Below are 21957 nucleotides of genomic sequence, written 5' to 3' on the forward strand. Positions count from 1 at the left end.
AAGCCCCTGGCACAGGGACCAGGCAGCAGCAGGGCAGTGCTGCCCGGGTGCTTTTTTGGCAGCTCCTGGTACGTTTGGTTTTCCCGCACGATGCTGTGTGTTGGCGTGCAGCTGGCAGGCTGCCACGTGGGGCAATGGAGCCACGGATTTGCGTGACGAGGCAAGGCACCGCTTGTGGACAGCCACACACTAGAAAGGAGAGCACAATGCCCATTTCAGAGAGGTGGAGCTCGCCCCTGCCCCTCTCGCAGCAAACACAAGATTGGGTGACGTGTTTGTGCCGAGGACTGGATCCCAGCCCCAACGAATCCAACCCAGCCATGATCCCTGAGCTGTCGTTAGCAGGACCTGCAGATGCTCACCACTGAGGAGTGGCTGAGGGAGCTGAGGTGGTTGAGTGTGGAGAGGAGGAAGCTTGGGGAGAACCTTCTCGCTCTCTACAACTAGCTGACAGGACGCTGTAGGCACGTGGGGGTCAAGTCTCCCAGATAACAAGTGACGGGACAAGAGGAAGCAGCCTCAAGTTGCACCAAGGGAGGTTTAGGTTGGATATTAGGAAAAATTTTGTCACTGAAAGGACAGTTAAGCATTGCATTAGGCTGCCCAGGGAAGTGCTGGAGTTCACACCCTTGGAGGTGTTTAAAAAACATGTAGATGCGGTGCTTAGCAACATGGTGTAGTGATGGACTTGGCAGCACTAGGTTAATGATTGGACTTGATCTCAAAGGTCTTTTCCAAGCAGACTGTGTGGCCTGCAGATGAGGAGCTATCTTTTGCTACAAGAGGGCTTTGAGGAATAAGTCTCCATCGTGCAACCTTTCAAGGGGTCCTGGAGCTTGGTGGTGGTGGTTTCCCTGTCCATGCTGTGGTGGCCAGAGGCACATGCTGACACTGGGCTCCATGCTTGAGCTCTAGCAGTAGCTGGGACCACGTACAGTGTCACCAGCCCTCAGAGCTGGCTCATCTTGGGGAGCACAGGGTACAGGAAAGCTGGGCTGCATGCTCTTCCCAGCTGAAGCGTGTAGTGGGCATCCCTCAGTCTACAGAGAGCCCGAGGTGCGATGCCAGCAGGGCCACAGCTCTGGCCAGAGCACAGCTGTGCTGTGGCTGTGCGGGAGCACTTCCCTGGGAGTGCTGAGATCAGTGGGTGCGGCCAGGATTCCTCGGCTCCCACTGGAGCTGTCTGGCAGCTGATTTACAGTGATGTTACTGCCAGGAGCATTGCGTCATCCCAGCAACTGTGATGCAGCCCCCTGCCGCCCCTCGACAGAGTGGGATGGGGCTGGCTGGACAATCCCAGACTTGGAGGCAGCAGCCGGGAGCAGGCTCCTCTCTCCCCTCTGGCTTTGTGCTGGAGACAGGCTCCCCCTTCCCAGCTGTCAGCCCAAGGGCCGGTTGTTTACAGGGGCGAAGGGTGTGGGAAGGGGTCAGCGCGCCCTAAATGCATTAGCAGATGGGGAGTGAGCTGGAAGCCAAGTTGGATGGAGGCTGCTGTGCTGCATGCTGCACACCCATTAGCTCAGCTGCTCTGGCTTCCTCCCATGACTCACCCGGCTGCAGGCAGGGAAGAAAGGCCATGGGATGCCATGTGTCTGTCCCTTGCACGCTGCACCCCGGGCACAACTGGCACCGCCAGGGGTGCATGGCAAGGTGTGCCAGGCTGTGCTCTGGCGCACCGGCACAGCCCCTCGCGAGTATGGGCTGGATGGCCATGCTGGTTGTGCCCTGGCCCGTGGTACAGCTCTGGGGGGCTGCTGGCACCTGGCCACGCTGACAGGGTGTGAGGCAGGTTGTGCCACCCTTGGGTTGGGTCTCGGTGAGCAGCAGCAGGTCGGGCAGGAGTGGGCCCCCTGCACGCCCCTGCCCGTGGGGGCTCAGGGCAGGCGGGTGAGTAGGTGGCAGCCTGCATGCAGTGGAGTGCAGGGGCTCCCTGGGAGCATGGTGGTGGTGCAGCAGCGTGTCTGCTGCCTGCCTGGCGTCGGAGGGGGCCCTGTTGGTGGGGCTGGGCGTCCTCCCAGGTGAGGCCTCTGCCTGCGCTGGGAGAAGAAAGGGGCTTTTGTCTTCCAGGAGGCCAGGACTGAGCGGGTAGCCCTGCGCGCAGGGGGCACGGGGGCCGTGGGCTGCTTGGCGGTAACCGAGTCCGACCCCTTGGCATTTGCTGCCTTCACCGCTTCCCACGGCGGGAACAAGCAGCGCGTTCTGCAGGCGATGGCGGGAGAAGAAAGGCTGCCTTGTCCGCCCCAGTGGTGGGGCGCCGGCCGGAGCGTGGCTGCACTCCCAGCCCGCATTCCTACAGCAGAGCCGGCTGGAGAGGGGCTGCACCCCGTGAGGAGCGGGCTGGGGGGAACGGCAGGCGTCTCCTCTGCGGTGAGGAGCCAGGTGAGGGGCTCAGACAGAGGATGATGCTGGGGGTTCGGGGCCAGCAGCTGACAGGGTGGGCGTCGGGGAGCAGCCAGATGCCTGGGTCGCCCTCCGGCTCATGGGCAGGCAAGGGGTGCCTGCGGAGTGGAGGGGAGCTGGGTGGAATGAGTTTGGGCAGCAGGAGATGGGCAGGGGGCTGGAGGTCCCCGTGATGCTCACACAGCCCCACCGGTGCAGCTGTGCTGGGAAGGGGTTAATGCTGGCACAGGATCCCTTCCTATGCAGCAGCCTGGCCCCTCCTGGCTTTTCCTCTTTCCTGGACACTGTGTTGGGGCCTGGATGCAGGCGAGGGACAGGGGCTTGGCTGGGCTGCAGGGTCTCTGGATGCTGGGAAGCACAGCCCCTCTGTGCCTAGGGGACATGGGCATGCTGCCACGGAGGGTCCCACTCGGCACCCGGGCCAGGACTTGGTGGCAGGTAAGGGAAAGTGGGGGTCCTACCTCAGCAGCCAGCGGGGACTGGTGAGCTGTTCCCAGGGCACTGCCTCTCTGCTTCCCTCTGCCCCAGCTGAGCTGTCCCCATTCTGCATGGGGCGGCAGTGATCCCCATGGAGCCTTCGCTGTGGGGCAGCTGTGGTCTCCACGGAGCCCTTGCCTGGGCTGGCGGGCCCTAGTGTCAGACAGAGCTACCCAGGCTCTGTCCCAGCCCTGGATCCCATGTCTGGTGTTTTCCAGCGTTTCATTTTTTCCGTAGTGTGTAATAGCCGCCCACTCACCCCTACAGCCAAGCCTGGCACTGGCTAGGCTTGGGGGGGTCCCTCACCCACGGGGCGCTGGGGCTGGCGGGACAGCGGGCAATGCTGGAGGGAGCCGAGTCCGGGGCTCCTCTCGGTACCTGTGGCTGCGAAGGGACCGGGTCCCCAAGCACCCCCCGTGTCGGCTGCCCCAGCCTACCGGGAAGGGTTAAGCTGCACTCGGCCAGGCCTGGCCGGAAAGGAGGGACTTGAGGAGCAGCAGACGGTAAATTTAGTAACCCCAGAGCATCCCAGGCTTCAACGGTGGTGTGAGTGTCGGGTGACCGAAATCGTTCCTGCCGGCGCTGCCAGCTGCCTGCGCAGGGAAGGGCGGTGGGTGCCTGCTGCTGTGGGCACCGGCGCTGCCGTGGGTGCCTGTGCCAGCCAGGCAGGGTACAGGCACGAACGCGGCACACAGCTGGGCTTGTGCACCCCACGGTGCTGCTGCTGCCGGGCTGCACAGGGGCAAAGGTGCGTGCCTGCTGCCGGGAATGGGCACTGGTGGCACGTGTGGGGTATGCCGGGGCGTGCCGTGGGCTGGGCGTGGGCAGGCAGATGTCGCTGGTGACAGACAGATGCTGTGCTTGCCTGTCCTTGTCCACCGGTGGCCATTGGGGGTGGCCATTGGGGGCCGGCTCCCCAGCACTCTCGGCATTTAGGGCATGCATTTCCTACACCGCCTCCCCAAAGCTAAGCCAGCGTGCCAGCCCCCTCGGGTGCCGTGTCCCATCCTGATGGCACGTGCATGGGTTTCCCTAGAGGGACATGCCTCAGCAGGCAGGGATGCTCGCTGCCTTTGGGCAGCCGCTGCAGGGCTGGAGACAGGAGCTCAGGAGGGGGATCCTTTTGATGGCAAATACTCGTTTGGGGCTGGGGTAGGGTTTGTGAGGCTTGTGCTCAGGCTGCCAGATATGCGGGCTGCCGGCAGGGATGTGCAGGAGGAATATGGCAGAGCTGTGTCCAGCGTAAGTTACCTGTGCTGATGTCCTCTGTTTCTTCTGGCATCAGCCTTTGTCCAAGAGTGCCCAGCATCTCCGAGCGGGCACCATGGAGGCATCTGGCAGGACCCACGCCAGCCCAACCCGCAGAGTCCAGACCATCATCCAGGTGAGCACATGGGGCCCCAGGGCCTCTGCGCTATGGGAGCACGTGGATCTGGCTGGGAGCCTTTCTCCTCCACAGCCAGCCCTACCACAGGCAGCCAGTGCTGCCCTCATCTCTCCTTGCCCCAGTCCTATTACAGAATTGGCGGCAAAGCTGATTGAGCTAAGTGGCTGGCAGCTCGGATCCTCTTAGATGCAGCCCAAGCCCTGGAGATCCTCTCCTGCTCCCGCAGCAGCTTACCTCTGCTCCCTAGGGTGGGACGCACAGGCAGGAGGGAGCCTGTGTGCTGCAGCTGTCCCTGTCCTGCCCACAGGCGGCTGTGCCTGGGCATCGCTCTCTGCCTGCACCTGTGGCCTTTTCAGAGCAGCCTGGGCATCTGGCCGGGTGGGCAGCACAGGGGAGCGGGCTGCAGCCATGAGAACTGCCAGCATCCCTCCGTCTCCTCCTGCAGAACAGCTCCCTGGACCTGATTGACACGGGCAAGGGGCTGAAGGTGCAGACGGAGAAGCCGCACTTGGTGAGCCTAGGCAGCGGCCGGCTCAGCACTGCCATCACGCTCCTGCCCCTGAAGGAAGGTGAGTGCTGGCTGCCGGGGTGGTCCCTGCGGGCACACCAGTGGCAGGGACTCTAAGGCACCCTCTCTGCTGGCAGGGAGGACCACCATCGGCACAGCCGCGAGGGACATCATCCTGCAGGGCCCTGGGCTGGCGCCCCAGCACTGCTACATTGAGAACACGCAGGGGACACTCATCCTGCACCCCTGTGGCAACGCCTGTGCCATCGACGGCGTGCCACTCCAGCAGCCCACACGCCTCACCCAAGGTAGGGATGCTCTGGTCTCCTCCGGAGCAGGATGTGATGTTCGCAGGCAGAGTTGTGCTGTCGGGTATCGGGATGTTTGCGGATCCATCCTGCAATTGCACATCCCGGCTAGGGTGCTCCTGCCTCTTTGCCCTCGGGTGGGGACATGTGGGATACTGCCATCCCTTGGGCACTGGCTTTGCCATGTGTAGCGCATGGGATCGGGAGGGAGGAAGCAACCTCGGATGGACGGTGCCGGAGGGTGCCGGGCAGGGTGCGGGCCCTGCCGTCGCACCAACTTCCCAGACCACAGTAGATCCTCAGCCCGGTTGGGGAAGTGGAGGCAAAGGAAGAAAACGGTTCGGCGTCCCGGGGCATCGGTGCCGGGGCCCCGCCGTGCGCTGGCGTGGCCGGTGGGGACTGGCGCCCGCTGCCGCCGCCCCGGGGAGCGTGGGCAGGGCGTGGGTCCCTTCCCACGGCGTCCCCTGTCCCCGCACCGCCCGCGTCGCGCTCCCCCTCCCTGCCGCGCTCGCGGGCGGACCCCGGCCCGGGCGGCGGGGCAGGGTGAGGCCCGGCCCCCACCGTCCCCGCCCGCCGCCCCTCCCTGGGGGCGGTGCGCGGCGCTGCCCGGGCGGCGGCGGCGGCGGCGGCGGCGGCGGCGGCGGGGTGAGTGCGGCGGGGCGCGGCGCGGGCGGGGGGGTCCCACGCGTGTCCGCGCCGGGGTGGCGGGGTGGGAGAAGCGCTCTCTGGCCCTTCGCCGGTTGCAAAGCCCCTTCCCCTGGCCCCGGCCCCCCGGGCAGCCCCCTGCCGCTTTGCCCTGTTGCTCCCCGGCGAGCACGGTCCCCACCCGCGTGGGCGCTGCCGCCGGCGTCCCCTCGGGGACAATGGCAGCCACGTGGCCGCCGGAGGAGGGCCGCGGGGTCCCGCCACGTCCCACCATTCCCAGGGTCTGCTGGGGGCCGCGGGCAGGGTCGGGGTCAGGGTTAGCATCTGCACCCGGCCACTGTGGGACGAGCTGCGGGGCCGCTGCTCGGGGTGCGGGGTGGAGGCGCCCCGCTTTGTGGGGTGCTGCATGGCTCCGCCAGCACCAGCCTGCGGGGGGGAACATGGGTCGGTGACACTCCAAGCCCTAGGAGCAGCTGGGCTGGAGGAGCCGTCGCCAGACGGGGCACTGGCGTTGCCACTGGGCAGGCAGGATGCTCCGGTCGAGTCCGGGTGCTGCTGCAGCTCCCGCCGGGCAGCAGGACTCATTCCCTCCCGGCACTCGGACGAGGAAACTAGGCCTTCGTGGCAGTGATGGCAGTTAATCCGTATGGTCTCCCGATCGCCTTGCCACCAGCCTGGGCTGCCGGGTGCTCCAAAAAACGTCTCCTCTGGCGAGGGATTTTCAGCTGCAGCTGTTGGTGTGGAGCGAGCCTCTCCCTGGGGCGCTGGCAGGCGCTTCAAAGCGGGGTGTGTCTGCAGCACGGAGCCTTCCAGCCACCCGCCGCTCCGGCATGCTGCGCCCCGGCACTGTGGGGAGCTGGCGGCAGGGCAACCGGCAGCACACGGCCCTGCTCCCCTTCCCGAGCCACCTTCATCCAAAGTGGCCGCCTGGTAGCCTCCCCCCCAGGGAGGGCTGCCACTCCGTGCCAAGAAGAGGCGCTTTGCAGCCGGGGACAGGAGCTGTCTTGTCCGCAGCTGGCAGCCGCGCAGGCCCTGGAGCTCTGCCAGCTCCCCCGCGGCAGCGCGGCCCCCGGCAGGGACCCCAGCTGTGCCTGCAACACGCTGCCTGCAGCTGCTGGGGAGTGACCTGGATTTCAGCCTCCCTGTAAGCCTCTGCTGATGGCAGGAGCCCATTCCCCTCCTGGGGACGCATCTTAGGGCCAGGCAGCACCCAGCTGCCTGCCTGCACCAGCTCCAGCCTTGCCTCTCTCTGGCACCACTCCGGCATGGCCGGCGCCTGAGCCCTCTCCCCTCTCTCCCCAGGGTGCACCATCTGCCTCGGCCAGGCCACCTTCCTCCGCTTCAACCACCCTGCTGAGGCCAAGTGGATGAAAAGCATGATCCCAACAGGGGGCAGGAGCCCAGCGGCTCTCTATGGGCTGCCAGCAAGTAGGTGAAACTCCCTCATCCCAGTGGGGTGGGGGGGACTCCATGGCCCACCCACATTGCCAACCTTTCTGGTACGCGGTGCTCCCAGCCCAGGCTGCCATGCATGGGAGCAGGGCTCAGGCCCAGCCACTGATGGGCCAGCCGTTGGCTTGGCACAGCAGCTGTGCTGGTGTTAATGATTAATATCACCTTGGAAGAGGGTGATTGTGAGGGCAGTGAGGCATGGCTCTCACCTCTGCCCAGCCTGGCCATGGCAGAGCCATCACCCATCGGCCCACACCGGTTACGTGGGGTGTGCGGGGCCCCCCTGGCTGCCTTGGAGCGGGTGTTTACATGCTGGGGCAGCCATGCAGAGGCTGCGAAGGCCGTTTCCCTGGCTGCAATCCTCCATTTCACCAGCTGCTTATCTTGCTGTGTCTGCCTATCTGCGGCGCCAAGGTCTGGCGCCATACCCCAGTCCATTCCCGGGGATGTCCAGATCCCCGGCAGTGATCCCTGGGCTGGTAGCCCTTCTCCCTGCCCTGACCAGCACGCCCTGGCACAGGGAGCGGAGCTTGGCAGGCTCCCCGTGCCACGTGTGTGTTGGGAAAGCAGCATGCCCTGCAGCTGGGGGACGGGAGGGGGGACGTGAGGAGGTGCTGTGACTGTGGAGCATCCTGCAACGCAGAGCGTCCCGTGTCAGCCCCGTGCACTCCCTCTCTACCCCACAGGCCCAGGTGGGTTTGCACGGGCAGGGCTGTGGCTCATCTCTCCAGGCACAGAGGCGCTGCTGGCCACCACGGGGGAGCCTCTGGGTGCCAGGGGGTGACGCAGCCTGGGTGGCATGCCGTTCTGGCCGGGTAATGCGCCGGCCAGTATTAGCTTGCCCCCCTGAGTGACAGGCACATCAGTGTTGCGCTGGGAGGACGGGGCAGCCTGGGCAGGGGACAACCCGAGCCGGGGCTGCTGGGAGGCTGCCGGCAGTGTGGCGGTGGGTCCAGGTGTGCTGCAGGTCTGTGCTTGGTGGCTTTTGACTGTGGCATTTCTGCCCTCTCGCTGGGGTGCCAGGGACGGACGAGCCGTGGGCACTGGCGGCTGATGTGGGCAGCTGCTCTCCAGAGAGTGGGGCTAGGAGCTGCTGGCAGTGCAGGGATGTCAGAGCAGGCAGCTGGGCTGCACTATCGGGTTTCTGTCTCCCTGGTGATGGGGCCAGTGGGATGCCGGCCTCCTCCCTGGCCTGGCTCCCTGGCCAGCACTGGAAATGGTGGCAGTGGGGCACAGGCAGCTCAGGGTTGGGGGAAGAGGCACTGGCTCTGCAAGGCTGCATGGAGGGGAGCTGCTGGGCTGCTCTGTGGGACCCCAGCTTGGGCAGGGGCCATGGGGGGTCTCACCATGCTGGCACCTGCTCCTGTGTCTCCCCACAGAGCCCAAGGCCCTGGTGAATGGTGGCTGCCAGCCTTTGGAGCGCGGGTGTCCCAGCCACAGCTCCCTCGTCAGCTCCATCGAGAAGGACCTGCAGGACATCATGGACTCACTGGTGCTGGAAGAGCCGGCATCCCATGGCGGCAAGAAGCCACTCACCTGCGGCCGGTCTCCCCTCTCCCCTGTGGTGAATGGGGGTGGGTGCTGCCTCCTGTCCCCCCCACGCAGCCCCGGGGCCACCTCGGTGGGCTCCAGCTATGAGAACTTCTCCCCTCTCTCCTCCCCGCCCAGCAGCGGTGGTTACACTAGCCCCTCGCCCAGCAGCCAGGAGCAGGGTCCAGCTGTGCCCCCTGTTGTCCCACTCCGCTCCTCTAGCTACAACCACACCATGCAGCTGCCCCCCCAGCGCCCGGCCCTCCCACCCAGTGGGGGTCTCGGTGAGCCTTGGCCAGCCGAGAGGCTTGGGGACCACCGGGCGGGCAGCCCCCGCCTGACCCCCAGGCCAGCACCACGGCCACGGGCAGCTCTGCAGGAGCGGCCTCCCAGCCCCTTCCGGGAGCCACGGGATGCCCTGGCACCCAGCCGGCAGCCCACCTGCAAGGTGGTCCCAGATGCCCGGCTGCAGCCCCCCGAGAGCCCGCGGGCAGCCCGGAGGAATGTGGAGAGCATGCGGGAGCTGCCCCCCCTGAGTCCCTCCTTGTCACGCCGGGCTGCCAGCCCCCGTGTGACCCCTGATGCCACCTCCCTGCAGCCCCGGCTGGGCAGGGAGGTGCCCAGCAGCCCCCGCACCAGGCGCAAGGGCCTGGAGGAGCCAAGGGGTGCCAGGAGCCCCTCGCCCCCACTGCCAGCAGAGACCCCCCAACGCCACCCCAGCTTCAGCACCTGCCTGACTCCAGCGTATGGGCTGGGCTCTCTGGCTGTGCCCTCACCCCGGCAGAGCCCTTGCTTGCCCAGGAAGCCCTTGGGGGACCCACGGCCACTGACAGGGCCACGGGAGCGCAAGAACAGCATCACTGAGATCAGTGACAACGAGGATGAGCTGCTGGAGTACCACCGGCGGCAGCGGCAGGAGCGGGTGCGGGAGCAGGAGATGGAGCGCCTGGTGAGCCCCCACAGGGCTAGGTGGGGACATGGGACTGTGTTTGAGTGTCAGGCACCCTTTTTGTACAAATGCTTTTTGGCTTTTGCTGTTTTAATACTCAGCCTTTGCTTCTCGAGGATTTGCTGCAGCTGCCAGGCTGCTGGTTTATATGGGGGATTACGGCCCTGAGTGACCATCGGTGCATGGCAGCCACGGGGTTGGCATGGCTCCGTGGGTCTGCCGGCTGAAACTGTGGTGCCTCTGGCTTTACAAAACCGTCCATGTCTTGTCCTGCCCCACCAGCACCATGTCTGTCGGCGACGGTGCTGTGGCTTTGTGGGCATTGCATCTATATTTAGCGTAGATGGAGTTTTTATAGTGCCAGCAGCTGCCTGGGTGGGGTTTGCCCCGTGCGCCTGCTGGTGCTGAGGGCTGTGCCACCGGAGCCCCTTCTGCTCAGCCCTGACTCACAGCCGGCGCGGGTGTCCTGAGTCACTGCCTGGAAATAGCAGAGGCACTCGGTGGCCAGTGCTGCTGCCTGTAATTAGTCCGTCTCAGCTCCTGGCACATCACGTGCCTGGCTCTGGTGTGAGGTTGCGTGGGCTTTGTGGGGCTTTGTGATGTCCCCAGCCCATCCTGGTGTGTAGGCAGGGCAAGGAGTGAGCCTGCGTCCTGGCACTGGCCATTGGCATGGGGCTCTGAAGGCTCTGGTGGTGGCACATGCCAGGATGGGTGCCACGCTGACTGTTCTTCCCCACAGGAGCGGCAGCGCCTGGAGACCATCCTGAACCTCTGTGCCGAGTATACCAAGACGGATGGCACAGAGCTGGGCGATGTGCACTGGCGCCTGGCTGGTGACACGGATCCTGGCCGGCAGGTGCCCAGGGGTGCCGTGATTCTGGGCCGTGTTGCCGAGGAGCTGCGGCAGAGGGAGAGTCTGGAGAGGTCAGAGGAAGAAAACCTGAAGGAGGAATGCAGCAGCACTGAGAGCACCCACCATGAGGTGAGGGGATGGCTGTGCTGTGCCACACCGTGCCACACTGCACCGTGCTGCGCCATGCCGACCTGCCCTTTCTGCAGCATGAGGAGCTGGCGGGTCCCCGGGCCAAGGATGCGCAGCGGCTGGAGGAGGAGCGCGCCAGTGTGCTCTGCCGCCTGGACCAGCTGAAGGGCCGTGTCAAGGAGCTGGAGCAGCAGCTGCAGGAGACATCACGAGAGGTGAGGGGGACAGGGAGCCCTGCCGGTTCCCGGGGACAGGGAGCCCTGCCGGTTCCCTGGTGCAGTGAGCCCTCACTAGCCAGCACCCAATCCCATGGGCATGAGCTGGATTCGGCTGGAGCAGCCATCCCGATGTGGCTGTGCCTGTCCAGGCAGAGATGGAGCGGGCGCTGCTGCAGGGCGAGCGGGAGTCGGAGGCGGCACGGCTGCGGCAGGAGCAGGAGGCAGTGCAGCAGCTGCAGGAGAAGCTCTCTAGCCTGGATGCCAGCATCCGGAAGGAGAGGGACAAGGTGAGCCCCAGGGCTGGGTTTCCCCAAGCACTGGCTGTGCTGTGCGCGCCCCAGTGCTCGCAGCTGGTGCTGCTGTGTCCCGTGCTGCAGCTTTTCCCTGTGGACACATTCTTCTGTCCCTGGGCTCCATGGAGGTGTTGAGGAGCAATCCCCTCTGGATGCACCGTTGTGACAGGGATCTGTCTGACTGGGACTGGTCTGGCAGCCCTGCCAGAGGAGGGCAGGACTGATGCTTGGGGTGTGTTTCAGCCACTGTCTGTTGCGCTGGCAGGGTCTTTGTGGGAGGCTGTGTGGTATGGAGCTTTTCTGGATGCCTGCTGCTTGCAGTGGGCAGCACTGACCCAGAGTGGGGGCCTCGGCACTCCCTGTCCTGCGGGGGCTGTGTCTTGCAGTGAGTCCGTCCACTCTGCTGCCTGTCAGGGCACCTTCACATGCATCGCTGTAGCGTTCACCGTGCTGGAGGTGGCTGGGAAATCACTGTGGGAGTTTTACTCAGCTTGGTGGCTGAAGAGGGGGTCCTGGCCCCCTTTCCCTTTGTCGTCTTTGGTGCAGTTGCCGCTGTGATCTGCCAGCTGTGCCTGAAGGCACCCATGCTGCTGTGTGCACAGCACACTTCTCCTGGCTGCTGGTTGCTGGCCATCCTGCAGCCTTGCAGACAGCGTGGCATGGCCCTGGGCGAGCTGCTTTGCGATGGGAGAGCTACTGGGACCTGGCCTCCCGCTGCCTGAGGCCGGCATCCCCGCACAGGCTGTGCCTGGGTCCCACCTACGGCTTTGTGCCACCATGATGCAGCACCGGCATCCCTGGGGGTCTGGCTGGCCCTGTGGCTGTAGGTGCCCAGGCTGTTTGGTTGCCTGTGGCTGGGCAGAGCTGCCATTGGTGCCTGCTAGCGATGCCTCCACGGCATCTTGGTTTTTTTGTTCTGGTTTTGGTCTTCCAGCCCTTTGCAGGCGTCTTCTCTAGCCAGGGGCAGCCTTGTGTAGAGCCAGGAGAAGAGGAGCACAGGGACCCCCCCCTCCCAATCTCTCTACTGACCTAACCACCGCTTTCCTAACCAGCCTGCACTAATTGCACTAATGGTGCCTGCTCCGAATTCTGCCGTCACCTCTGACAACCCTGGATGCCTGGGAGTCCCCTGTGTACCCTGCAGTCCCTGTCCCGGGGTGACTGTCTGTGCCAGCCATGCCTCCCCCCTGGTGTGTCCCCCCTGTATCCCTTTTCATGGATGCAAGAGGTTGGGAGCATTGTGGGGAGGGTTGGACCTGTCCCACAGGCAACCTTCTCCTTCCCATGGGTGGGGATGGTCCATGGTTCCTCAGCCTGCGCACGGGGAGCAGCTGTGCTTAATTGGCAGCATCCTGGATGGGTGAGCATCAATTAACAAAGTAATGTAGCAGTTGTTCAGAAGATATGTGTGGTGGAGCCATTTGTGGGATCAGGATGGCTTTATCTGTGCTGGCAGCATCCATCTTTTTGCTGCCTATAAGTGAGTTTTCAGCATGGAAACGTGAGGCTGAGGTTGAGGGCTAGCTGTAACCTTTCTAACACTGCCCAGCCCAGGTCCCCAGGCTGCTGCTCTCTCGACCCCTCCGTAGATGCCATGAGGTTTCTTCCCGTGAGCCCCTTCTTTTTCCAGCTGAGCCCCTCTCTAACTCTGCAGCTTCTGCATGGCGCGGATTTGAGAAGTGTGTTTTCTCTCTCTTCCCCTGCCTTTTCTTTTCCTTTCTTTTTTTTTTTCTTTTTTCCTTTTTTTTTTTTTTTTTGTCTCATTCTCCCCAAATTCAGGAAAGGGCAAAGGTTGATGCTGAAAGGAAGGAGCTAGAGCAACTCCGGGTGCTTTACCATGAGTCGAAGAGCCATCTTGATAAGTGCCCCGAGTCAATGCGGGAGCAGTTGCAGGAGCAGATGCGAAGGGTCAGTGTCTCCCCCCACCCCTCCCGGACCATGGCCCACCTCCCTCCGCTCCAGCTTAGGCCGGCTCTTCCCCGCCAGCCGGGGCCGCACTGGGAGCGTCGCACCCGGGCTGGAGGTGGCTGGCGCCGGGCACCACCCTCCTGGTAAGCTTGCCGCTCACCTGGGCCCAGGGCACAGGGCTGGCTGGGCAGAGCAGGGGGCTGCCCCCTGCCATGCAACCGCCATGCTCCTCCGGACCGGGCGGGGAAGAGCACGGCTCCTGCCCTGCAAAGGAGGGCAGGCTGGGGAGCCTCAGGGACCGCCATGTCCTCGTCTGCCTGCATCCAGCTGTTTCCTGACGGCATTTATTTACATGGTGCTGTCGGTTTACATTACTGCTGGTCCACAGCATTTTTTCCCTTTATCCGCTATTTTCCAGTAGCAGCTGACCTTCCCAGCTCGTGGCCAGCACCTGCCTGGCCCTTACTGCGCAGATAAACCCGCCTTGCCACCACCTGCTCATCCATCTTGGATGTGGTTCCTCGCGTGTAGCAGGCAGGGACAGTGATGGGGCAGTCCTGGTGTGCAGGAGCCCTCGTAGTCACCATGCTGTGCCGTGGGCATGCCGCCAACGGTTGCCCTGCTCCTGGAGCAGGGTGAAACACATCCCCGTGGGGAGCACGGTGCAGTGGCTGCCAGGGTGGCACCAGCAGACCTGAGCTGAGTGCCGCTGTGTGCTGTCAGTGCTTGAAGGCTGGGAGGACACCCAGGCATTTGTCCAGTATGTGCTCATCCATGGGGGCTCTGCTACCCGTCAGCTTGGTGATGGGGGTCCGCGTGTTGGTGGTTATGCTGGTACATGGCATTTTGCCGGCCAGTGGGGCACGGCACTGGCCTAGACATAGTTCAACAGGGGCAGCCAGTCTCCAAGGGCTGGGCGAAGCCCTCAGCCGGCTGTGGTGAGCTGCTCCTCTCACCGGGGTGATGGCTCTGACCTGGCGAGTGCCCGGTGCCTCCATCGCCTTCTCCAGCCAGGCAGAGGTTGCCAGTCTCCCGTGTTCCTGGTGCCGAGCAGGAGGGAAAGCTGCCTGCCTGCCTGCACAGGGCAGGGGGGACAGGCTTTGCCACAGGTTCCCATTCCCGGCCAGCACCAGCAGTACCTGGGGGCTCAGCAGGAGGTCTTGCTGTGGGAGACCTGCCTGCAGGGTGCAGAGGTGTCTGCCCAGAGGGAGTGATCCACCGTGCCTTTGTGTGTCTGAAGGAGGCTGAGGCACTGGAGATGGAGGCAAAGCTGTTTGAGGACCTGGAATTCCAGCAGCTGGAGCGGGAGAGTCGCCTGGAGGAGGAGTGTGAGGCACGGGGCCAGCAGCTCCTGCAGAGCCGGGCCGAGTGCCACCGCAGCATCGCTCGCAGGAAGGTAGGGCCAGAGCAGGGCAGCGGGTCCAGCGTGGCCAGGCTCTGTCCCACGATCCTGGCCAAGCCCTGTGGCTCGCCGGTGGCCAGGTCATCCGCTGCCTGCTCCCTAGGAGCGGGTGGCTGCCCTGGATGCCCAGGCTGCCCAGATCCAGCTGCAGAGCACCCAGGAGGCTGAGCGCCTGGCCAGGGAGAGGAATGGCATCCTGCAGCTCCTGCAGAAGGTAATGCAATGATCAGGGGGGTCGACACATGCTCCCTGACCCTGGGGGTGCCCGAGGCAGGGGACCAGATTGTACTGGCTCTTGCTAGGGTGCTGGGAGTTGGGGTGAGCTTTGTGGGGACCGGCCATGCTGTGCCAGTAACCATCAGCTGCCTCTGCTTTCGCTGTCGCCCTGCGCTCAGGAGAAGGAGAAGCTCATGTCTCTGGAGAGGCGATACCAACTCATCACAGGTGGCAGGAGCTTCCCCAAAATGTCCTCAGCTCTCCGAGAGGTAAGTGAGGAGCAGGGGGTACAGTCCCTAGGGCTGCTGTCTTGCTGCCCCAAGCTGCTGTTGCCAGTGGGGACGAGCTGGGTGCGCTGCAGGCTCTGCTCTGCAGTGACTCCTCTGCTCCCAGCCCAGGTGCCTTCTGGCCCGACCCAGGTGCTCCCAGCTGCTCAGAGCCTCTCCGTGGGCTGCAGAGGCCATCACTAGGTTGGGAGGGAGGTAAAGACAACAGAGACAGGCTTGGGAGCAGCAGCACCTCCATTGCCAGGCTGCTTGGGTGCTGCAGGAGCCCCGGTGCAGTACAGGCTTTTAGCAGGCGGCTTGGCGAGGGCTGTGAGTGCCCCTGAGGGAAGGGCTCGATGGAGCCACGGAGCACCTGGGGCAGACACTGCCTGGGGTCCCATCCTTGCTGGAGAGCAAGCGTGGGGCTGTTTTGGTGCTGGTATGGGGGACTCCTTCCAGTTCATGTCTAAAGGCTTTTAGGTGGCAGTGCATTTTCTTGTTGCCCTGCTTGTGGCTCTGAACAGGGAGCCAGGGCCATGGTGCCCTTGGGGACCACTGTTCCACCTGACCTGGAGAGAGGGGCGGGATGGCAGACTCCCCTTGTGCCCTGCCCACAGTGGGGCTCCTGCCACTGCCACCTTGCTGCCTGTGCCCACCTTGCCTACATGATGTTTACCCTCCAACAGGAGACCCTCCATATCTCAGAGCCTTATGAGTTGTTGGGGGGAACTAAGCCCATGAGCCCCCTGCCAACAGCAGCTGCCTCCTTAGCTTCTCCTGCCACCCGCTCCTACCCTAAGGCACAAGAGGTAACGAGGCTAACTGCATGCGCTTGCTTGCTTGCCCTCTCCTTGGCTGAGCCGCCACCAGACCCCTTATGTGGACTAACATCACCTTCGGGCAGCAGGGCATCCCCGCAGCAGCATGCTGAGATGGCTCAACTGGCACATTTCTCATTTAGGTCTCTGGCAGTTGTGCTCATTAACACTCAGACCCTGATTTCAGGTGCTCTCCTGAGCCTGCTGGGCATCCTGGCTCCCACCGCTGCCCTCAGTTTAACCCCAGTGTGGCACAGGCATCCCTGCACTTCCCCCTTGCCCCCTGCTTACCTGCTGGCTGGGCACCTCTTGTCAGCATCCTTTAGGGTCCTGCTAGCCTGGCTTCCTCAAAAAAAAAAAAAAAAAAAAGCAAATCCCCAGCTTTAGCATGTCTGGTTCAGAAAGGGTGAGGAAGTGGATTTTAAGGTGGCTTGGAGCACCTTAAAATGTGCCCCATTCTGGTGTTGTTGCACTGGGGAGGTCTTGTGGCCAGGGACCCTGGGAGACCCCGAGATCTGGGTGATGGGAATGGCTGAAAGTGCCTGGGGCCTCGGCAGGGCAGGCTGCAGCCCTCCGTCCCAGCAAAGCTGCACCTAAGGCAGGAGTGAGACAGTGTGTTGGGACGCCCAGTGCAGCTCGTGCCCCAGCTTCCCACGGGGTGCCCCATGCACCAAGGCAGCCACGGGCAGGGAGGGCAGCAAGGCAGGGAAGGGCTGGAGGGCAGACGTGTGGGGAGATTTGCTCCCACTTTGTGGTCGGAGCCGTGATGTCAGCACATGGGTCTAACTCTCCTCCTTCTCCGCCGTGGATTTCTAGGAGTACATGAGGCTGTCTGACGTTTTCAGGTTCTGCAGCAATGTGCACGGCCCCAGTCCGGACACTAAAGCTTCTGCTGCTGCCCCTGCTGCCACTCAGTGCTCTTTCTTGCTTGCTGTACCTCCTGCAGCCAATGAGGTACCCGCTCCAGAGCATGCTCGGGTTTGCTCCCTCGGGTTGCCCGCTGCATCATCCTGGGCAGCGAGGATGCTGCAGACCACGTAGCCTCCCCATGTGCCCTGGTGCTCAGAGCCCACCTCTCTCCTGGGCTGTGGTACTTGTCTGGCTGCAGCTGAGCAAGGAGCAGAGTCTGGAGCCGACCGGTCTCCTTGCTGGGGAGCACTTCTTGCCTGCTCTGGATGGGCTTTGCCCTCTGGGGCAGTAGCAGTGGGGCTGGGGAGCAGAGTGGGTGCCCAGCGGGGTGGGAGGGTAGCGCTTTGCTTGTTGGACCCAGTCCAGCCTGCCAGTTCCAGGCGAGGGGGATGCAGAGCAGGTGGGGACATAACCCAGTGCCCGGCAGCAGGCAGCACCAGCTGCCTGCCTTTCCTCCGGGGGCCAGGGCATCCTCTTTTGGGGACTGGAGCCCCCTGCTCATTCTCCTGTGCCTGCTCGCCCTTGCTCGGAGCCTCTTCTCGCAGTTTAATCTGCTTCTCTCTGCCCAGTACGTGACCATTGAGCAGCTCTCGGGCATCCTGGGTGGGCTCTGTGCCCCTGCCGCTTCCCCATTGGGCTGTGCCCCTCCGTCTCCTTCATCTTCAGGCTGTGCTGCTGCTCCTCCTCCTCCTCTTCCATCTCTCTCTTCTCACTACATTTCTGCAGAGGTTTGTGCCCCTTCTCTCTCCTTCCACCCCCATGCTCTCCACGGGAGGTGATGGGGACGCAGGGGAAGGAATGAGCTGTGGATGAGGCTGCTCAGGCTCTTGCCAGCCCACCGCACACCCCTTGCTGCCCTGCCCACTGCTTTGCTGCCTGCCTGGTGTCCTGCCACCTGTCTGAGCCCTGCCCAGCCTGTGGTACAGGGCAGGGGGTCTCTGTGCCCTCCTGGTGCTGGCTTTGGGTCTCACCAGCCCTGTGAGCAGCAGGGCCGGGGGGGGGGGGGGTGTTGCTCCTGGAGCTGCTGGGACTCAGCCAGGGAGTGCATGGGGTCCCTGGGGGTCTGCAGGTCCTGTTCTGGGGGAGCCGTGCAGGCGCAGGCAGGGGTGCTCTGACTTCTCCGCCTCTGCATGTCTGTTCCTCTCGCTGCATTTTGCCCTCGCTCCTTTCTGATGTGGCATCTCTCTCCAGATGGAGCAGCAGCTGCCAGGGGGCCCTGTGTGGCTCCCGGCTCTTGATTTAGAGAAGTGGTACCAGAAGGTCATGGCTGGCTTTGAGACCTCCTCCTCCTCCTCTGTCTCTCCTCCTTCTTCCCCTCCTCCGCTTCCAGCTAAAGCTCACTCCTCTCACAAGCCTATCCAGGTAATCCCAGCTCCCTGCTGCTGGGGCTCAGGCTTCAGGACTGCTGGCCACAGTGGAAGCTGGGCAGTGCGGGGATGCTCCTGCCGGCTCCGTGCCCTGGGCGCTGCCAGGCACCTGCTTGCTGCAGCGGGCAGAGGGGCAAGAGCAGACCCACAATGGGCAGGCAGCATGCCTGGGGTGGGCAGCCACTGCCTCCTCCTTCCTGCACACCTGCAAGATGGCACACAGGGGCAGGTTCTGGGGAGGGGAGGCTCAGCCCTGCCGACAGCTGAGCTGTTTATCCAGGGGGGCTTTCACAGCACCCCCATGCCCCTCTCACCTCTGTGATTCTATGCCCAGGTCTATCGTGCCAAGACGGAGGGTGATGCCGGTGCCCTCACCCCTCGGATGAAGAGCGGCACCCCCTCGTCCTCACAGCTCAACCTCTCTGTGCTGGGGCGCAGCCCCTCACCCAAGGTACAGCTGCTGGGGGGAGCCGGGCATCACGCAGCCCCAGCATGCCCAGTACCAGCCCCCATCCCCGTAGCTGACAGTCTCCTGTCCTGCCCAGGGCCCCCCAAGCCCTGCAGGCAGCCTGCCCCGCAACCTGATGGCCACGCTGCAGGACATTGAGACCAAGCGCCAGCTGGCCCTGCAGCAGAAGGGTGAGCTCCGACTCGCGTTCTGGCTCTGTGGGGTGGCAGGACTTTGGGAGGTGCTTCCCCCACTGCCGCTTGGGCGATGGAGAAGGGAGCCTGGCCGAGGGCAGCAGCAGCAGTGCTCCGGCAGGATGCAGTGCCTCTCTCATGGTCTCTTGCTCTCCTCCCCTCTCTCCCTCCCGACCCCTCCGCCTGACGGCGTCTCCAGCTGAGCTGCTCCCAGCAGAGCTCTTGCAGCCGGGCGATCCACCAGGTAGAGACATGGGGCAGCTTGGATCACCTAGAGCAGCCCAGAGCAGCAGCATGGCTGTTCGCTGGCACCTTCTGCCATGCATAGGAGGGGCATGACCAGCCCAGGACCCTGGGTGCTTCTTGGTGTCTGCTTAGGGACAACCCTGTGTATCCCTAACCTGCTAGTGCTTTGCCCAGCCTGCTCCTGCCAGCCTGGTGCATGTGCCCCCCCCCCCTTGGCTGCCCAGGCCCCCTCCTCCTGCCCAGACAAATGCTGCTTGCTGTGCTTTCCAGGGACTTGCGATGGCAACTCCCGCCTCTGCACCCACCATCCCTACCCAGCTCCAGCAGCACCCGCGGTGTCTTCTCCTGCCCATGCCATCCGCTTGCCCACTGCAGTGCAGCTCTGGGTGCAGCGCACTCAGTCATCGCCTTCCCGTGGCGCAGGTCAGCAGGTGATTGAAGAACAGAAGCGGCGGCTGGCAGAGCTGAAGCAGAAAGCAGCTGCCGAGGCTCAGTCCCAGTGGGAAGCCCTGCATGGGCAGCCCTCCTTCCCCACTGCCTTGCCCCCGCTCGTGCATCACTCCATCCTCCACCACCACCGTCCCCATGGTGTCAGGCCCCGGGCCGAGGAGCTGGACCACGCATATGACACCCTCAGCCTGGAGAGCTCGGACAGCATGGACACCAGCATCTCCACCGGCAACAACTCCGCCTGCTCACCTGACAACATCTCCAGGTAACCCCATGGCCAGTTCCCACAGAGGGACAGCCTGCTCTGCTGGCTGCGTCACTGGCTTGAGGTCCTTCCTGCGGGGATGGCAGCTGTGGCTGTCTTGCAGTGCCAGTGGGATGGATGCGAGGAAGATTGAGGAGATGGAGAAGATGCTGAAGGAGGCACACGTGGAGAAGTCACAGCTGATGGAGTCCCGGGTAAGTGGGGGCACCGTTGCCAGGACCGGCCAGGAAGCAGGTCCCCAGTGTTCAGGGCTGAGCACCTGTGCATGCTGGCAGGAGCAGGAGATGGAGCTGCGGCGGCAGGCACTGGAAGATGAGCGCCGGCGCCGAGAGCAGCTGGAACGCCGGCTGCAGGATGAGACCGTGCGGCGGCAGAAGCTGGTGGAGAAGGAGGTCAAGCTGCGGGAGAAACACTTCTCACAGGTGCGGGGTGGCCTGTCACCCTCCAGCATGCGGTCCCCTTTCCCAGCCCAACTGGCGCAGCAGATCCAGCTCCCCACCGGTGTCCTGGTGTCCCAGCAGGGGGATGTGGCTCTTGCTGCTGCCGGTGGGCTTTGCAGGGCTGCGTTGCTTTTCCAGGCTCGTCCCCTGACACGGTACCTCCCCATCCGCAAGGAGGATTTCGACCTGCGGCTGCACATCGAGTCCTCGGGCCACAGTGTGGACACCTGCTACCATGTCATCCTGATGGAAAAGATGTGTAAGGGCTACCTGGTCAAAATGGGCGGCAAGATCAAGTCTTGGAAGAAGCGCTGGTTTGTCTTTGACCGCATGAAGCGCACCCTATCCTACTACGTGGGTGAGTCCCTGTGCTGTCCTGGGCCCCCTTCCCCCACCGTTGCCCCCTCCCTGCTCCATCGCCACAGCGCTGTTCACCGCTTTCCTGTCTTGGGCAGATAAACATGAGACCAAGCTGAAGGGTGTCATCTACTTCCAAGCCATCGAAGAGGTTTACTATGACCACCTTCGCAGTGCTGCAAAGGTGAGAGCTGGGCACCGCTGCTGCCCCTGTGCCTGCTGGGCTCCCCCCAGCACTGCCATCACCCTGCATCACTCTCCGTCATGCAGGCAGTGGGGCAGCTGGTGCCTGGGGTACTCCTGCTGTGGTCTGTGGCCCCTGATGCCACCAGCTGCTCAGGGTGCTGACAGCAGGACCCCGATGCTGGGCTTTGTGGGGGTGTGAAGGGGGGGCACGCCAGAGCGCTGACCCCATCATGCTCATCCTCCTCCCCAGAGCCCTAACCCTGCGCTCACCTTCTGTGTCAAGACCCACGACCGCCTCTACTACATGGTGGCACCCTCGGCCGAGGCCATGCGCATCTGGATGGATGTCATCGTCACTGGGGCAGAGGGGTACACCCAGTTCATGAACTGAGGGGTGCGGGGGTGCTGCACGCCCTGGATCCACTGGCTTGACAGACTCTCCATCGTCCCAAGCCAAGAGGGTCTCCTGGGGGGCCGTGGCCCCTGCTGCACCCTGTGCCAAGGGCCACGGTGGTTGAGCTGGGCCATGCCCCACACTGGCAGCAGTGAGCGTCACCTGCTCAGCCAAGGGAATATTATTTTTTTTTTTTATGTTGACTTTTTGAAAACAAAATTTATTGGAAACATATCATAGTGCTGAAACGTAAAAAGCTGCCAAAGACCTTTCTGGTGCCTGGAGCTTTCTGCCTCAGGGAGACGCGGGCTTACTCACTGCCAGGCTTTCCCAGAGAGGTACGGTGCGGCCAGCTAGCCCCAGGCAGCAGGGACCCCCTGTTTTGGTAGCCCCAGACACCTCTTTGTAAATCTTTTGTAATCCGGTATTATGCCCCCCGCCACGGGGCGCACAGGGGGGGCTGCCCAGCCATAAAGCATTTTGTGGAGCCTTTTTGTGCCCCTCTGTGTGGCGCTGCTGGGGGTACGGGGGGGGGGGGCAGGGACTACCGGGATGAGCTGGGGGACAAGCGGCGGGGCCCGGAGACACCTGCTGGGCCGCTGAGAAGGGGCTGGGGACACTGGGACAGTACTCGGGGCTCCGGGGAGGGCGCGGGGGACCCCGGGGCGGGGGGCTCCGAGGGGCGGGGCACGGTGGCGGCGAGGCACCTCCCGGCCGCCAGGGGGAGATCGCGCGCGGACCAGGCGGGGCCGCACGTGGCTCGGTCGCGGGAGCGGCTGCGCGCACGCGGCACGCCTGACGCCACCGCGCGCACACCTCCCTCCGTCCCGCCTCCCTGTGCCCCGCCCCCGGCCCCTGCTCCACCAACGGCAGCGAAGCTCCCGTCGCGCCAGCTTCCGGCTTCCCCCTGACGTGGCCCAATGGGGGCGCGCGGGGCGCCGG

At 64.0% G+C, this 21957-nt stretch overlaps 1 protein-coding gene across 12 annotated transcripts; it reads left to right on the top strand.

Annotated features, from left to right (window-relative positions):
- The first annotated feature begins 1832 nt into the window (after positions 1–1832).
- PHLDB1 (pleckstrin homology like domain family B member 1) lies at positions 1833–21505 on the top strand. Of its 12 annotated transcripts, none has more exons than XM_037409892.1 (26): positions 1833–2379; positions 4163–4261; positions 4710–4833; positions 4910–5080; positions 7028–7153; positions 8557–9656; positions 10396–10638; positions 10716–10853; positions 11006–11143; positions 12929–13057; positions 14298–14453; positions 14563–14673; positions 14855–14944; positions 15628–15750; positions 16576–16713; positions 17238–17396; positions 17860–18030; positions 18370–18486; positions 18581–18674; positions 18877–18921; positions 19347–19638; positions 19742–19832; positions 19914–20060; positions 20217–20436; positions 20534–20619; positions 20872–21505. In XM_037409892.1, the coding sequence occupies exons 1-26, from the start codon at positions 2209–2211 to the stop codon at positions 21010–21012; spliced, it is 4620 nt and encodes a 1539-aa protein (XP_037265789.1). In that variant the 5' UTR covers positions 1833–2208; the 3' UTR covers positions 21013–21505. The 12 variants fall into 12 exon arrangements, with proteins under 12 accessions (XP_037265789.1, XP_037265788.1, XP_037265790.1 ...); XM_037409891.1 differs by lacking the exon at positions 1833–2379 and adding an exon at positions 2535–2838; XM_037409893.1 differs by lacking the exons at positions 1833–2379; positions 18877–18921 and adding an exon at positions 2535–2838 and having other exon boundaries at positions 20872–21012.
- The last annotated feature ends 452 nt before the right edge of the window (positions 21506–21957 follow it).

Source organism: Falco rusticolus, chromosome 16, assembly GCF_015220075.1.
Source record: "Falco rusticolus isolate bFalRus1 chromosome 16, bFalRus1.pri, whole genome shotgun sequence".
Lineage (NCBI taxonomy): Eukaryota > Metazoa > Chordata > Aves > Falconiformes > Falconidae > Falco > Falco rusticolus.